Source organism: Mobula hypostoma, chromosome 10, assembly GCF_963921235.1.
Source record: "Mobula hypostoma chromosome 10, sMobHyp1.1, whole genome shotgun sequence".
NCBI classification, from domain to species: Eukaryota; Metazoa; Chordata; class Chondrichthyes; order Myliobatiformes; family Myliobatidae; genus Mobula; species Mobula hypostoma.
Genome location: NC_086106.1, coordinates 49,904,184 through 49,922,735, shown reverse-complemented (window position 1 = coordinate 49,922,735; position 18,552 = coordinate 49,904,184). Strand labels below are relative to the sequence as shown.

General features: G+C 42.0%; 1 protein-coding gene across 1 annotated transcript in view; it reads right to left on the bottom strand.

The window, feature by feature from the left end:
• Window positions 1–284: 284 nt before the first annotated feature.
• Window positions 285–18,552, bottom strand: part of si:ch211-26b3.4 (connector enhancer of kinase suppressor of ras 2) — an 841,707-nt gene continuing 823,439 nt past the window's right edge. The window contains exons 22-23 of the mRNA XM_063060466.1: window positions 15,085–15,284; window positions 285–1,936 (exon numbers count right to left, since the gene is read on the bottom strand). Of these exons, the coding sequence (XP_062916536.1) occupies window positions 1,721–1,936; window positions 15,085–15,284 (416 nt within the window). The 3' untranslated portion in view covers window positions 285–1,720. The remainder of the gene's footprint in view (window positions 1,937–15,084; window positions 15,285–18,552) is intronic.

Here is an 18,552-nt window from a genome sequence, read left to right as displayed (position 1 = left end):
GACATTTCTCCTGAATTACTTGTAAGTTTATATTGTACCAATGTAAGTTATTTTGTATCAATAATCCCTGGTTTTAGAAAGATTGGAATACTTTGACTATTTGAAACACAGGTCCATTGAATCTTGCTGTGTAATTGAAGTTATTTTGAATAATTTAGCTCTATCATGATTATGATTGGCTGTCACACAAGGCAGACAGAAATGAATACAATTTCTTTAGAGGAATAGGATTAAGATAGTCAAAAAGAAGACTGTATCACAGCGAGTTTAATGAAATCAGAAGTTTTACAACTCAATTTTACAACTTTTTAAAAGGACTAATTTTAAATCATGAAGAATAACTGTTCCTTTCAATGATGCACAAACACCTGTTAATAGTTAACCATAGCATTGCAAAAGTAAAATTTTTGTTTTTATTGTTGTACAACTCATACATTGTGTAACATATCATGAGGTATGCACACAGTGGAAAACGTACAATGAAGACCTACAGTTGCCAGAAAATCTACTTATAGTCACAACAAAGTAAAAGAAGTGAGTTAAATGCTTTCAGTAACTGATACGTGTTGTCCATTGATTTCAAATCAAAAACATATTGAATTACATTCTCAATTTTTTCATGGATAAAAAGACTCGATGAGGTCTTCAAACACTTATAAGGAATTCTGTTAACATTAAGTGATGCAAATGATTATTATCACAGTTTCATAATACTCCTTCTCCTCAGCCTACAGTTAATGGTGCAAGTAAAGTGCAAGCAGGAAACACAATTAAATGGCAACACAATAATGTGTTCAGGTAAGTCTTACTATTGTGTCTTTTTTAAAGGTACAATGTGATCTAACAAGTCTTCTGTCTACTTGCATATAATTAGAATAATTACCCTAGGACCCAGAACTAACTTCTGCCAGTTTACCATTACTAACGGTACAAAATTCAGACACTATATTTCACTTTGGATGTATCAGTGGTTCATCCATCAAACTCTGGGTCCAAGTAATAAGTTTTGAGTCAATTTCTTAACAAGCAACTGTATAAAAATTGTGAGCAGGGAGTCATATATAAATATTAATACTTGTATATTTTTAGTCATTTTCATATACAGCTTTTAGCTATAGTTTTAATAAAAGCAGGTTGTTTTCAAAGGGACATCAAAAATTACTCTTATTCATTCAGTGTTACACTAGCAAAACTTTACATACTTTACATACATTCAGCAATTTGTATGTTCAATGCTTACATAAAAACAAATGGTCATCTAAAACTGTGAGTAGATTAAGACATTCCCCTCTGGTTCATCAGAGATTGTTATCAACCACTATTCCCCAGTGTTATTCATTAAGTGCGCTGAGTTCTGTTGTCAGTATAAAACTTTGGAACATGTAGGTGCTGTTGACTAAAAGCTTCATTTTATTTTAGTACAACATATGCATATGTGCATACTAATAATTTTTATGAGTACTATTCTCGACCCTTTCAAATGCAAGGTTGAAAGCACACAGTGTTGGCAAAAAAAACAGAGAAAACTTGGAAGAAACAGAATACAGACGTTACATCATGCACATATTAGGCATCCTGTGACACTATTGTATTATCTGATCTATGTACAAGAATACTGCTGAATATATTATGTACAAATATACAATGTGGATGCTAAACATTTGATAGCTTGGTGAGATGCTGCTGTCTGCTGGGCTGTGTGCTCCTGTTAAAAATCGATTCACACGTGAGTTTCAATGAATGAGTGTGTATGGGTCAAGAGTGGTGCTGGCGATACCAGTTCTGACGCACCATTTTGTGGCTTCATTACAGAACTGTATCCACAAATGTCCAAGAAAAACTCATGATTCAGCCGCTTCCACTCCCTAAATCTTTTGGATGACAGATAGGGATCTTCGAGAATCTGGTTGATTACCGCCAGGTCTCCTTCTTTTGCCTGGGTAAATAAATAGATTCAAGTGAGAAAAGCAAAAGTTCTCAACTTCTCAGAAGACTTGGCTCAATGAACAATAACTCTGAACTTTATTCTTTAATACCTCATGTATAGTTTCCAGTTCGATTGTTTTCCTGCTTCTGTGTATCATTTATTTGCAAATGAATTTGATTTGTATTTTGATTAAGAAAATTTATCTGATAATAGTAGCGACATTTTTTAATGTTTTTACAGGATATATTTCACCATAAGACAGTAACTGTTCCTCCAGAGCATGAAGTTTCAGAACGTAAGAACAGTTTTCCTTTTGTACTTGTTCTTGGGATGACCTTGGAAAAGCAGCAATAAAAATCCTATTCACTCTGGAGGGTATTAAAATCCAATGTTGTAATGAAGGACTGAAGCATGTTCAGAGAGGACTGGAAGATTTCCTTCCCTGACTGGCAATAAAGAACCAGAAGGCATTATAACAATCTCATAGTCTCATTGCGACCTTCACAAGATAGCTTAATCAGTACCAGATTTATAGACACCATTTTCATAAGGGGGAGCATGATCTTAAGCTGCAAACTCACATGCCTTGGATTGTTTGTCCACAGCAATGTCTACCATTGTTTCGTTGAAGATCTGATCTGTCCTGGAGAAGGATCATATTTGCTGTATTCACAATGTTCACAAGATGAAGCATTAGAAAGGAACTGAAACTATATTAAATTTATGTAATGGTGGATCTGGTGGAGTGGTATTGGTGGTTGTTATCCACAAGAAAACTCAAGCCTAGCAAAATACTCAATAGCACACATTTACCCCTGAGATCTCAATAGGAATAGGGACCAAGTCTAAGGTCAGTAAGTCCTTTGTGTTGTTGACATCTGCACATGAAGTGTTAAATTTGTTCACTTTTAATTGGGCACTGATGATCAGAAAGCTTCAGGTATTGATCAATTTAAGTTGATACTTATTGATTACTATCAATATGCAGCTTGTTTATGTTCAGGATTGAAAATTGGCTATATTTGCTTAACTATATCAGAAATATACTGTATATTTTGATGCCTTCTCAGCGTCTAATGGAAATAACAAGTTTTAATTTGAAAAGATTTGCATCAGTCAGGAGAAATTACTAGTCTATCCAGAAAAGATTCTTCATTGGTTTCAGTTACTGAGATGTTGGAGATTTAAATGTTCAAAAAAATGGCTTGGGGAGATTGTCCATGCAGCACATTGCAGAGAACATCGAGGTCTACTAGGTTCAAAGTGTTGGCACGTGGCCAAGAGGTTAAGGTGTCGGTCCAGTGATCTGAAGGTCGCTAGTTCGAGCCTCAGCTGAACTCAGGCAGTGTGTTGTGACCTTGAGCAAGGCACTTAACCACACATTGCTCTGCGACGACACCGGTGCCAAGCTGTATCAGCCCTAGTGCCCTTCCCTTGGACAAAATCTCAAAGGTAATATAGCTAGGTCTGGTTCAGAACCTACAATCTAAACGTCCAGCTTGTTTAAGGAGAATTTTTCAACACACCTTTTACATTACCGTGGTAGCGTCGTGATTTGTGTGATATTATTACAGCTCAGGGTGATGTGGAGTTCAGAGTTCAATTCTGGCAAGGTTCAGTAAGGTGTCTCTGTACGTTCTCGCCATGGAATGTGTGGGTTTTCCTCAGGTGTTCCGGTTCCCCCCCCCCCCCAACGGTCCAAAGACGTATCGAGTAGGTTAATTGGTCATTGTAAATTGTCACGTGATTAGGTAAGGGTTAATTGGGGTTGCTGGGGCAGCATGGCTTGAGGGGCTGGAAGGGCATACTTCATATTATATCACTAAATAAATAAATAAGTCACAAGCCCAACCTTCCTTCCAAGGTTGCTGTAAGGGAAGGAAAGTAAGAAAAAAATCCTGCCCTTTCCAAAGAAAAATATTTGAAGTTGACATTTTCTACAATCCCACTTCAGTCAGAAGAGGTAAGCTTCACATTCATATGTATTAAATGAAGTTTAATATAATGCCTAAATGCATTTTTTGCTGGATCTCTGATTCAGTCTGTTTCATTAATGCTTGAAATGATACCATAAAACATGGCATAGTTGACATTTCTATCAAGAAACAAGCATAAATTTTGGTTTGGAAATGTGTGATATTATGTATAAAGTATTTGCGGATTTAAGCTTTTTTACACCTAGGATTATTTAATGATGAATTCTCACTCCTTGGCAGCCTTAGGCTAACCACATGAAATTTAAACATTGGCAAAAGGATTGTCTATTGTCTTCTTGATATTCGCATTAATAAAGTGATAAAAATCAAAATACTTTCCTTTTGTTTTATTCCATTGAAAAGTGACATTCCCCTTGGTCAAATACAATAATGACCATTTCTGGGTTGTTTCCTATTAGACTAGAAATTCAATTGGGCCTTTGTATTTTCAATGTGACTTCCAAAACTCTGCTGATACCAATCATCCGAACCTCTGATCTCCTAATGATCTTGAACCTCTAACTCTCTGAATCCCTCAAGATGCTTACTTCTACCTCATTGATTCCTCTACATCCTGGCCTCCTGATCTCCTGAATCTTCATGATCCTAACTTATCGACCACTGGTGTTCCTGTCACCTTCTGTCTCTGAACCACAATGGCCATATCACCATTGCTCTGATTTCATGATGTTCTTCACCTTTTGATTTCCCTGATCTTACAATTCTCCTATCCTTTGAAACGTTAATGGTCCCAACTATCTCAGCACCAAGAAGACCTTCCCATCTTCTGAGGATCCTCTGATGATCTAGTTCTCCAAGAGACCTCCATGGACCTTCCAATCCAGTAGCATCCTTCCTCCACAATACCCCAAGACCTCTGACAGAAGCATGCGTCTCCACACACTCTCAGCTTCTCAACTGATCTTCATATCTGACCATTGACTCCCATCATTGTGGAATATTCTCCTCAATTCTCAGCCAGCTGGATCTGCATCCTAATCCCAACTCCTGAATCCAGCCTTCATCCTTATGGAGAATTTCTATCCTGGACTTGATCATGTTGCTGAAACTGCTGTGTTTGGCATCTTACATATCTGGCATTTTTTTCCCTCTTTTTGTTTATTGGAACAAAAAGCAGTACAGCACAGGAACAGACCCTTTAGCCCAAAGTGACGTCAACACGAACAACAGGAATTCTGCAGATGCTGGAAATTCAAGCAACACACATCAAAGTTGCTGGTGAACGCAGCAGGCCAAGCAGCATCTATAGGAAGAGGTGCAGTCGACGTTTCAGGCCGAGACCCTTCGTCAGGACTAACTGAAGGAAGAGTGAGTAAGGGATTTGAAAGCTGGAGGGGGAGGGGGAGATGCAAAATGATAGGAGAAGACAGGAGGGGGAGGGATGGAGCCAAGAGCTGGACAGGTGATAGGCAAAAGGGGATACGAGAGGATCATGGGACAGGAGGTCCGGGAAGAAAGACAAGGTGGGGGGGGACCCAGAGGATGGGCAAGAGGTATATTCAGAGGGACAGAGGGAGAAAAAGGAGAGTGAGAGAAAGAATGTGTGCATAAAAATGAGTAACAGATGGGGTACGAGGGGGAGGTGGGGCCTAGCGGAAGTTAGAGAAGTCAATGTTCATGCCATCAGGTTGGAGGCTACCCAGACGGAATATAAGGTGTTGTTCCTCCAACCTGAGTGTGGCTTCATCTTTACAGTAGAGGAGGCCGTGGATAGACATGTCAGAATGGGAATGGGATGTGGAATTAAAAGGTGTGGCCACTGGGAGATCCTGCTTTCTCTGGCGGACAGAGCGTAGATGTTCAGCAAAGCAGTCTCCCAGTCTGCGTCGGGTCTCACCAATATATAAAAGGCCACATCGGGAGCACCGGACGCAGTATATCACCCCAGTCGACTCACAGGTGAAGTGATGCCTCATCTGGAAGGACTGTTTGGGGCCCTGAATGGTGGTAAGGGAGGAAGTGTAAGGGCATGTTTAGCACTTGTTCCGCTTACACGGATAAGTGCCAGGAGGGAGATCAGTGGGGAGGGATGGGGGGGACGAATGGACAAGGGAGTTGTGTAGGGAGCGATCCCTGCGGAATGCAGAGAGAGTGGGGGAGGGAAAGATGTGCTTAGTGGTGGGATCCCGTTGGAGGTGACGGAAGTTACGGAGAATAATATGTTGGACCCGGAGGCTGGTGGGGTGGTAGGTGAGGACCAGGGGAACCCTATTCCTAGTGGGGTGGAGGGAGGATGGAGTGAGAGCAGATGTACGTGAAATGGGGGAGATGCGTTTAAGAGCAGAGTTGATAGTGGAGGAAGGGAAGCCCCTTTCTTTAAAAAATGAAGACATCTCCCTCGTCCTAGAATGAAAAGCCTCATCCTGAGAGCAGATGCGGCGGAGATGGAGGAATTGAGAGAAGGGGATGGCGTTTTTGCAAGAGACAGGGTGAGAAGAGGAATAGTCCAGATAGCTGTGAGAGTCAGTAGGCTTATAGTAGACATCAGTGGATAAGCTGTCTCCAGAGACAGAGGCAGAAAGATCTAGAAAGGGGAGGGAGGTGTCGGAAATGGACCAGGTAAACTTGACGGCAGGGTGAAAGTTGGAGGCAAAGTTAATAAAGTCAACGAGTTCTGCATGCGTGCAGGAAGCAGCGCCAATGCAGTCGTCGATGTAGCGAAGGAAAAGTGGGGGACAGATACCAGAATAGGCACGGAACATAGATTGTTCCACAAACCCAACAAAAAGGCAGGCATAGCTAGGACCCATACGGGTGCCCATAGCTACACCTTTAGTTTGGAGGAAATGGGAGGAGCAAAAGGAGAAATTATTAAGAGTAAGGACTAATTCCGCTAGACGGAGCAGAGTGGTGGTAGAGGGGAACTGATTAGGTCTGGAATCCAAAAAGAAGCGTAGAGCTTTGAGACCTTCCTGATGGGGGATGGAAGTATATAAGGACTGGACATTCATGGTGAAAATAAAGCGGTGGGGGCCAGGGAACTTAAAATCATCGAAAAGTTTAAGAGCGTGAGAAGTGTCACGAACATAGGTCGGAAGGGATTGAACAAGGGGTGATAAAACAGTGTCGAGGTATGCAGGAACGAGTTCGGTGGGGCAGGAGCAAGCTGAGACAATAGGTCGGCCAGGACAGGCAGGTTTGTGGATCTTGGGTAGGAGGTAGAAACGGGAAGTGCGGGGTGTGGGAACTATAAGGTTGGTAGCAGTGGATGGGAGATCCCCTGAGTGGATAAAGTCGTTGATAGTGTGGGAGACAATGGCCTGGTGCTCCTTAGTGGGGTCACGATCGAGGGGTAAATAAGAGGAGGTATCCGCGAGTTGTCACTGTGCCTCGGCAAGGTAGAGGTCAGTACGCCAGACTACAACAGCACCCCCTTTATCAGCGGGTTTAATAATAATGTTAGGATTAGTGCGGAGGGAGTGGAGAGCAGAGCGTTCCGAAGGAGTGAGGTTGGAATGGAGACAAGCTGCGGTGAAGTCGAGACGGTTGATGTCCCGTCGGCAGTTGGCAATAAAGAGATCCAGAGCAGGCAGAAGACCAGAGCGGGGTGTCCATGAAGAAGAGGAGGGTTGAAGACGGGAGAAGGGGTCATCGGTGGGGGTGGAAGAGTCCTTGCCGAAGAAGTAGGCTCGGAGACGGAGACGGCGGAAGAAAAGTTCCGCATCATGGCGAACACGGAACTCGCTGAGGTGTGGGCGAAGGGGGACAAACGTGAGGCCCTTACTGAGAACAGAGCGTTCTGCCTCCGACAGTTGAAGGTCGGAGGGGATGGTAAAGACCCGGCACGGATGAGAGCTGGGATCAGAGGGGGGAGGGGGGAGGCTGGGGGTGTCAGTGGAGAGGGGAGGGTTGGGGTGAGAGGAAGATGGAGCCTCTGAGTACCCAGGAGCTGACGATGGGATCTGAGGAAGACGGGGCTGCGGAGTGGTGGTGGGGGAAGGGGAGACGGGAGTCACAACAGCAGCACATAAAGACCCGGCCTGGAGTTCAAGGCTGGAGTCGCAGTTGGTGGTTGCGTAATCACTGTGAATGTGTCCATGGTCGTTGTTGGAGTCCGGGTTTTGAATATGTCCTGAGGTGTTGGAGCCGTCGAGACCAACGGCAAGGGCCGCAACCGAAAGTTCATGCCTGCTAGCGTCGGGGCCGGCAGGCTCTGGAGTCCGTAGATGTAAGATCTTGCGATCTTTGCCTAACATGACAAAGTCAAAAAAACGGCGATTGCAGGCGTGGATCCGACGGAGGATGAAATAGCGGGTAGGATGCCAATTGAGCCATATCTCTTTTACCTGTGCACGGGTTGCACAGTAGCGTAGTGGTAGTGGCACAGGAGACCCGGGTTCGTTTCCCACCGCTGTCTGTAACGAGTTTGTATGTTCTCCCCGCGACTGTGTGGGTTTTCTCCGGGTGCTCTGGTTTCCTCCCAAAACGACGTACCGGTTGGTAGGTTAATTGATCATTGTAATTAGGCGAGGGTTAAATCAGGGGCTGTTGGGCAGCATTGCTCGAAGAGCCAGAAGGGCCTGTTCCAAACTGTATCTTATGATCCATATTTATCCTTTTATTGCATTTTCATGTGTCTAACAGCCCTTTAAATGTCACTGTTGCATCTACTCCTACTACTCCCCCACCAGAGCCTGCAGCAAGCCCCTACAGCTCCCTTTGTAAAACTCTCATAATCTTCCCCCTCTCACCGTAAATGTATATTCTCTTAAATGTGCTTGTTCCTTCCTCTATCTACATCTGCCAATAATTTACCTGGTGCTCACCTTCCTCAACCAAAACTATGTTAGCCTCTTCTTCTTAGCCTGCACCCTCTCAGAAAATCCCCGTGGCCCTCTAACTTCTCTGCAACTTAAGCCTTGCCTCTTTTCTAACCTTTCCCACTGTAATGAAGTATCATTGACATAAAACATATCTTCTATAGATTTTACCTGACCTTTAGAGAGTTCAAACTTCTCTGTTCATACTTTCAATGATTTCCAGTTTAAGATGACGCTGGTGAAGCTCAGAGACTACTTGTCGGCAGCAAACAAAACAAGGAAAACTACTAATTACTCTATTAATCACACTTTATCTGGTAAACGGTCACTGCAATCAATTGCTTGTAACTTTCCTTTCAGAGTTGAGCTTTTGAACCGTCTGTATAACCTGGCATTATTGTGGTGTGGACTGAAGTCTCAAAGGTTCAGGATGGCTATGCATGGTGTATACAGGCCAAATTGAGGTGGTGGGGTGGAGGCCGGACAGCGGGGAATGAAGAACGTTTGGTCGTTTCTGGAGCGAATCTGGAGGCGATTCGATGCAGCAGGACAGAGGCGAGGCAGAGCCCAGGGCCAAGAGCAAGGGAAGTCCCGAGGTTTGATTGATTTAAGTACGAGGCCAAATTGGAAAGGTGGGTACAGGCTGAACTGAGTTGGCAAGGCCTAGGCCCAAGAGTGTATAGAAGTGCAGGGCGGGGTCCAAGAGTGAGAAATAGCCTAAGGTTTGGACAATTTAAGCAGTGGGCCAGTTTGAAAAGGTCAGGGTGTCGTGGCCGGAGGCAAGGGATAGAAGGTTCAGCTCACTGCTCAGCAGGGTTTATTTGTCTCTGCGCTGAGCTGAGGCTGTGGCCCACAATTGATGGGCTCCTGAATTGGCAGGCTGCTGGCATTGTGTCTGTGGACTCACTTTCATGAACTTCAGTTCTGAACGCTATTTGCTTACTTTTATTATTTGCACTATTAGATTTTTTTCTGCGCATTGGATGTTTGACGGTTTTCATTTTCTAAAATGGATCCCATTTGGTTTCTTTGTTTGGTGGCTGCCTGTAGCTGGCCGGTGCTATACAGGCATCCACACTGGATGTCCTCCAGTACCTCTGATCCCTCTGATATCCCATCATACAGATGTGATTGTTTCTTTAAACAACCATGTCATCACATCCTTTTTTTAAAAAGGATATTTTATTGGCATTTAATTCCCACTTAATTACGATGCACCTTATTTTTTACCTTCACTGGCTTAAACACCCAAATCAACTGCTTAATCAATCCTTAAACAACATTCTCACAGCATCCAATCTCCGGGCGAGCACTTCACAAATGCAGCTCTCTCACCAGACTCTCACATCCTTTTTTGTTGACATATCTTGTCTTAAAACCCTGTAACCAGCAGGTTCAGCTGCTTTAAGCCATGTTTCCATGAATGCTATGATATTACACTGCTATGTGTTCAACAGTCTCCTTTACTGCTGACATTTCTTCACTATAATCTTCGCATTTTGGTGTAAATCACTGAACACAGCCATACTCCTTTTCTTGTTTGTTATCTAATATTTAACTCTCCTTCTAGTGTTCTACCTTTCATTTCCAGTTCTGTTTGTCTTCCTTACAGAATCTTTGTTCAGCTTCTCTTCCCTGCCAGGCTAATTTAAATCCTCCCCAGTGGTTTAGCAAACCTGCCAGATATTGGTCTGGTCACATAGAGGTACAATCTATCTAGACCGTGCAGGTTCTCCCTCCCTCAGGATTAGTTCCAGTGATGCAGAACCAGTGCTTTCTCCTGTCTGACTTTTCATGTGTCCTTCCACAGCATATTATTGCTTCTGAGTTCACTGGTGCACAGGACTGGGAGTAATCCATACATTATCATCTTTGAGGTCTTGCTTCTTAGTCCTTCCTAAATTCTCAAAATTACCGGTAACGCCCCACATGCCTTTCCCTACTTACAATCGCAACCATGGCCATCCTTCTTCACCAACCCCTTGATAATGGGCACCAAGGAGGCATCATAGCAACCACAGAAACGTCCGCCTGCCCCTCTGACCGTAAAACTCCTCGAGTTGTTGCTCCCATACCTTCCCCCTCAGTCCATGTGCAGAGGAGCCCCTGTGATGCGACAAAATTGAAGTCTGGCTGCACTGCCAGTGGAGTACTTTTCCACGTCACTATTTAGAAATGAATGCTAGTTAGCTAGCAAGAGGGCCTCAGGGATTTCTTGTACTAGCTGCCTGTTTTTAGTTTGTCTGTCAGTTTATCACCAGTCCACCTCTGCCTGCCCTCTCTTCAGCAGCTGGATGATATACCCTGGAATGCACTACCCATAAAAGGCCCAGCCTCTCAGTTGGACCTTAGTGACGTCAGCTGCTGCTCTAGCTTCAAATTCCAGAGATCAGTCCCTCCTACTGAAGATACTTCAGGGACTCTTGGTTATCCTGTGATACATGTTACGGGAACTTTTATGCCAATTTGTAAGGCTTTGCTAACATTTCTTCAGAACTATGTAATCTAAGCGGCAGAATATTCCCCCAGTTCTGTGGGGAAACGTGATTGTACACTTCTATAAATGGGAAAGGGATACAAAGCGATTCACAGGTGAGACCTCTGATTGAGCTGAACTGATCACTTCACACAATGCACCAAGTTAAGGAAAATATTAAGTATCTTATGATTTCATTTCTCAGATCATGCTACTGATTGTCAAAACTTTAACAATTAAAGAATGAAATCTTTCAGAAAATGTCATGAAAACAGTTCTAAAAATATATAAAACTCAATATTTCTTCCATGATAATGTAATGGAAATATTTCTATGTTTCCAAACAAAAATCTGCTGGATAAATAAAATATCTTATTTTTAATCTAACGTTGCTTGCCTTCATGAGTTTTAACGGTTATGATTTGAACAGACACCAGGTGCCTCTGTTGAGCAATGCATTCTGCGCCAGGACTGACACACAGGAGAGCTAGCTATGTGTCTCCTGCTGATACAAGGAGCATCATGATTGAATTAAGTGCAAGTAACCTGAAGAAGGGTTCACGGTGGCTGAAATCCAAGGCATAAAATTCCAAACTTTCACTGAGCTGACTTGCAAAATACTGGAGGCAAGACTAGATGAAGAGGTGTGAAGTTGCAAAAAGATTCAATGTTATGGTTCAACACCAATCCTTCAATTTGCTGTGTTGTGGAGTTCTAAGCTGATATTCTGTTGTCATACTGACCATGGGACTCAGTTGGTAAGTGCAATGATCATGGCTAAAGGTTGCTGTGATGGATATAACTGTGAGGGAAATTATTGGGCTAGCAAAAATTAATGGGCCAAAGACTTGAGTTCAAAACCTTCGCATCAGATACAGAATTTAAATTCAGTTAATCAACTAATCTGGAGTTTTAAAAAGCAGCTCATATCAGTAATGATGACTATTAATTTTCAGATTCTTTTGAAAACTCACTACTGCCTTGCAGGAAGGAAAATAGATTTGCCCTTATTCAGCCTGACACATAAGAAGTAGAATCTGGAGAGGGACTTTTCCCTTCTCTTGCTTCTGCTATTCAATAGGATCAAGGTTAAACTTTTTACCTCATACAGCTTCCTGCACTAACACCACATTCTCTTAATATCTCAAAACCTATTGACTCCTGTCAAAATGAACTCTACTCATCTCTTAGGCAGTGAATTCCAGTCTCCTGCTGAAGGAATTTTAGTGCCATTAATTTTCCTAATGCTCATTTAAAAATACTAATTTATCTGTATTCCTTCTTGAGGCACAAGATAGTCATTCAATGTCCTTGCTACTTTTTAATTCCAATTTCTTGTATCTCAGTCTGTAAGGGACTCATATTAATACTTGATAAATTTTTCCTTTTTATGTAATTAGAGTAATTTTCATATTCTTTTGTTTCTTACTAGTCTACTCCCCTATTCTACTTTTTCTTTCTTTATGAGTACCTTCACTTCCTTTGCTGAATTCTGAAGGCCATTCAATCGGGTTTAGAAAAGATTCAAAACTGAATATCCACAAGGTGAGGTTAGACATTAACAGCAGCAGAACTGTATTCCAGTTGGCCTGATAGAACATTGGTTCAGTGAGGACAGCAAAGTGGGAGAACACCAGATGTACCCGAAAATGAAATCCAAACCTTAAGAAGTTGCTACAAAAGGCTTTATATGTGCTAAACTGCAAATACGGCCAGCAGTGTACAAAGCCATCGCTGCAGCCGGGGAATCAGATTAAGATGCCAGATCCAGTCGTGAAAGCTGGTGGATCATTTAGGGGTCGTAGGGAGGGCGACACTCCAAGGAAAGCCCTGTCCTCAACGTTGTCTGGGTGAATGTGAATATTACAGATGCATTGAGTGCAAGCAACTACCTCATGCAGGTAGAGACCCTACCAGAGTGATGACTTCTCAGCTGTGGCCCCAGCAACACACACGGCCAATACTATTCTGGACAATGCAAACAGCTTCATTTGTACCCAATGAAGCACCCAAGACACTTATTCCATCAACCTGTAGTGCACGGTAGCTCCAGTGTATTCTAGGGCAGCACACACAAAATGCTGGCGGAGCTCAGTAGGTCAGTCAGCGTCTATGGAAATAAACCGACAGTCAATGTTTCCAGCCAAGTCCTTTCTTCAGGACTGGAAAAGATTAAAGAAGATGCCAGTAAAATGGTTGGGGGGAGGGGAATGAAGACTAGCTAGAAGGAGATAATGAAGACAGATGGGAGTAAAAGGTAAAGGGCTGGAGAAGAAGGAATCTGAAAGGAGAGGAGAGTGGATCATAGGAGAAAGGGACAAAGGAGGGGTGGGGAGGGGGAGGTAAAGATGAGTTTAGTGGTAGGATCCCACTGAAGATGGCAGAAGTTGCAGAATATGATGTGTGGTAGATGCGAACGCTCATGGGGTGCTAGGAACTCTATCCCTGTTAAGGTGGTAGGGAGATGAGTTGAGTACAGAAATGGAGGAGATATGGATGAGGGCAGCATCAATGGTGGAGGAAGGGAAAGCCTGTTCTTTAAAGAAGGACATCTCTCATGTCCTGGAAAGGAAAGCCTCATCTTGGGAAAAGATGTGGAGATGACAAAGGAACTGAAAAAAGGGAATTGTATCTTTACAGGAGACAGGCTGGGAAGAGGTATGGTTTAGGTGGTTGTGGGAATCAGTAGGTCTATAAAATATGTTGACAGAGGTCTCCGAAGATGGAGACAGAGAGGTCGAGAAAAGGGAGAATGTGTCAGAGATGGACCAAGTGAATTTAAGGGCAGGGTGGAAATTGATGGTAAAATTGTGAAATTGATGAGCTCATCATGGATGCGTGAAGCAGCGCCAATGCAGTCATCAATATATCGCAGGAAGAGTTGGAGAGCATTGCCAGTGTATTCTATCTATAAAATGCATGCAGTGTTTGCCCTGGAGGGCACCTGCTAAACCGGCAGTATGTACTACCAAGGAGCAGACGGTGGGGGGAACACTACTGGTAATCTCAGTTCCCTCACAAGCAACAAACACTGCCTCCAGCAAGCAAACAGAAAACCCCATCCACGGGGAAAATTGCTTTTACTTGTCAATTACATTGCAGGAATGACAGAAGCCAAGTAACCATCAATGCGTTTGACCTCCTTGATAAAACAAGTTCTTTTGGATTAACTGCTGGGGATTGGTGATGGAGGGATTAGGTATCTGTGGGATAACCAAAAGATGGATTCAAAATGGCTCATGTTGGAAACTTTACAAATGCAAGGGCACAAAAGACCTCAGGGATATACAATAAGCAAATTTATTTCCATTGTTATGTAGTTTTATCGACTTTATTATTCACAATACATGCACCAATCACTTTATTTTATGTTTCAATGACATAATCGATAATCTGTACCTCACTTACATATTCTAATTTTGAAAAAAAAGCAGTCAGTTTTGAATATATCAATTGTCTTCTGGCATCCAATATCATTTGCTGGGGTATGGGGGAAGATTGGGGAAATTGATTTAGATTATGATGTGCTGTGTAAAAATAATCTTTCTGGATTTTGCTCCATAATGACATGGCTTTAATTTTATTATTGTATCCTCTTAGTTTTGATTTTATATGACAGCATCTCTGTATTAGCCGCACCAAGTCCATACAATATTCTATTATGACAATCAGATCAAACCTTATTTGTCTAACTCAAGGAATATGACTTGAAGCATTCTGTGCTCACATTTTCCAAACTTAACATTTTTAAAGGTCTACTTTCATGTTGAATTTGTACTGCACCTTCATGCTAAGAATGAATGCATTTTCTAAACATTCTCCAATAAGGTATTGCCCATGTTTGCATAGCAAACTGATATAGAAAGTGCTCTCATAGTGGGAATTGCATTCGTCAGGTATTCTGAAAAAAAGATTGCCTCTCACCTTGATCGTACTCCTCAGCGCCCTAATATGGTGTAGTTTCTCATTGACAACTGGATCATTACATCTTTTTATAAACGACCTTCGGAATTCTTGTTTGGTCGAGGGGCGTTGCTCTCCAATTGCAGATAAGCTCGCCTGCTCCAAGGATCTGTACAGCTCCTGCAACCCATCTGTAGATCTTCTGGCTTCCGCTGTACTTTCTGCATAGGAGTAATGTAGATTTTGACATCTTAGGATGCACACAAATGAAATTGCAACCAACACAAAACCTGAATTTTTTTGGATGTTTACTAAGGAAAGTGTCCTAGGTATGTTTATTTTCCTTTTGACAGTTTGGACCTATAGAAGACAGATCCTCAACTGAAAAGTTCTCTCCAATGAATCTCCAATCATTTCAGATCATACTTAGTGTGACAAAGGATTCACAGTATAATTGAAATGAGTTAGCCATCATTTGAACAGTTCATAGAAAACACAATTCATTATTCATCAATTTGTAATAAAATTAAGCTCTTTAAAACTGAAATGCACATTTATATTTTATTAGTACAATAATATGAAACATTTAAAAATCTAGTTTGCTAACTTGCTGAATAAATGTGTTGTTTAAACAAGATCTAAGGGGCTAAGCTCAATATTGAAACTAGTTACAAAAAGCAGACTGAATTTACATCTGTCAACAGATTTCTGTTTGCAAAGAGACACAGTGAAAGACATCTATTAAAACTCAATAATCTTGTGACAGCATGGGAAATCATCCAGTGACCAGTACAAGTCAGCATGATGGCTATTATGCTACTCAGGAGCTTCAATTTACAAATTATATGACATAGTTTACAACATATTATCTACTGTACAATGGAGGCAGTCACAAGAGTAACTGATATATATTATATGAAGAAAAAGCAAACAGATGACTCAAGATGTGCCTTTTAAGATTACAATAAAATTAAAACAGGACCAAACATATTTTAACATTTATGAATTGGTCACTGCTCCCTCTTACCTTACAAATTCTCCGTTCTTGAGCTGTTTCCACTGTTTTCAGACATAAGCAATGTAATCTCGTGGGGATTACATTATTTATGTCATGTGACTGCGGCCTTGCTGATCGGCCTGAAACAGGGAACAGGGGATTTTTAAAGTAAGAGGGGGCAACACTCACTCCTTCATTGAGTTGCAGGTTATTAACGGATGATTAATTAAACTGTGACATCTATAAGATACATTATTTGCATGCACTGCTTTAGCTTCTTTAAACAATAATCTGATAATATTTGTTGGTGGGAATTACTGGTTCAAGGCCATTCAGTCAAGTTCTCACACACACAAATGATGCAATGGATAGAAATTCAACACCAGACTTGCCAAATTCAAATGCATGCAAATAAAAGATGCAGTTTAATTTCTTTTTATATCTAAAGTTAGAATGACTGGATTCAAGGGGAAATAAAAATAATGCAAATTGCAGTTGCAATATTCCCGCAATGGCATGAACTAAAAGCACAAATTGTTAATAGAACAAATGCAATGTTTGTGGCCAGAATTTCATTGAGAAAGAGAAAGATTGGGGTAAATTCTGTGAATTAAAGTTGGCACTAAGAAAGCTCGCTGATCTGGAGCGAAGATCAAATGTGCTTGTTTTTTTTATTGCTTCTGATGGTGTTTGAACATTGGAAAGTGAGGAGGTGTGTGAGCTGGGTGCACCAGCCTCCAAAACCTTTCAAGCACAGTGGGTTCTTCTCAGAAGGTAGATACCAGTTTGTCAGCACCCACACTATTGAATAAAGATTTCAGGATACATTCCCATCGATCAAATTAATTTTGCTGCCTGATGGAAATGGCAAAACAGCCAACGTGACTCTAATAATTACAACTGAATTTAGTATTTGTTGGCATTTTCACTTTCTGTTTCTTATTTGGATAATGATTGATAGACAAATTACTAGAAGCGAAAAGCATGAAGGGTCCGTGGGGAGTGGGGAATATGGTATTAAGATAGAACGAGAGGCCATTGAGGCGATAAACCAGGATGTTGCCTTGGATGGGGAGACTAAATTGGCAGGGTTTGTTTTCCATGGACCAGAGAAGGCTGAGGGGAAATCTGGTTAAGGTGTACAAAACTATGATGGTGTAGATAGGGCAGAGAGTTTTCCTTCACCAGAGGAAAATATAATCAGAGGCAGTTGTTTGAGATAAGGAGTAGGGATTTAGAGGGGATCGGAGGAAGAGTTTTTTCATGCAGAGATTTGTTGGAAACTCAAAACCACAGCCAGAAGGTGTTGGAGGGAGAAACTCTCACAACATTTTTGAAGTCTCTAGATGAGTTTGTGAAAATGCTATGGTATAGAAGGTAGGAGGACTAGAAATGGAAAATGGGATTAGTATAAATAGATGTTTGATGGCCAGCATGGTCCCAATGGGCCGAAGGGCCTCTCTCCATGCTGTATGACTCTTGGATCAGCCATATACGGTGCAGCAGGCTCGGAAGGCTGAAACCCTACAAGTGTGGTTAGGCCACACTTGGAGCACTGTGTCCTGTTCTGGTCGCCTCACTATAGGAAGGATGTGGAAGCATTGGAAAGGGTACAGAGGAGATTTACCAGGATGCTGCCTGGTTTAGAGAGTATGCATTATGATCAGAGATTAAGGCAGCTAGGGCTTTACTCTTTGGACAGGAGGAGGATGAGAGGAGACATGATAGGGGTGTACAAGATAATAAGAGGAATAGATAGAGTGGATAGCCAGCGCCTCTTCCCCAGGGCACCACTGCTCAATACAAGAGGACATGGCTTTAAGGTAAGGGGTGGGAAGTTCAAGGGGGATATTAGAGGAAGGTTTTTTACTTAGAGAGTGGTCGGTGCGTAGAATGCACTGCCTGAGTCAGTGGTGGAGGCAGATACACTAGTGAGGTTTAAGAGACTACTAGACAGGTATATGGAGGAATTTAAGGTGGGGGCTTATATGGGAGGCAGGGTTTGAGGGTCGGCACAACATTGTGGGCCGAAGGGCCTGTAATGTGCTGTACTATTCTATGTTCTATGTTCTATGTTCTTATTTTCAGTGCTTCTATGGAACTTTCACCAGGTCCCTGCAGTTACTGTCTTGACATTTACCTCTTTCTGCTTCATGATTGAGCTTGTAACCGACAAAAGAGTTAAATCTCTACTTCATTCAGATGTAGCTCTTCAACTGAGGTGGGTTCTGAGCTGGAACTCAGTGAAGTGACAATGGAATCATTTTAACTCCACCCTGTGTGAAATTGTTGCAATTCAATAATACATCTGCTTTAACAATTCAGAAGTAAATTGGGATGATTAAAAAGAATAAGCATTTGAACTCTTTGTGTCAATTTCCCTTCTGCCAACAGGTTAGATTATACTTGGTCACTTAAAATAGTACTGGAGTCTTTTTATAAATCATCCATTATTTGAAATGTTATCAGCAGGCCTGTTACAAGATTTTAGC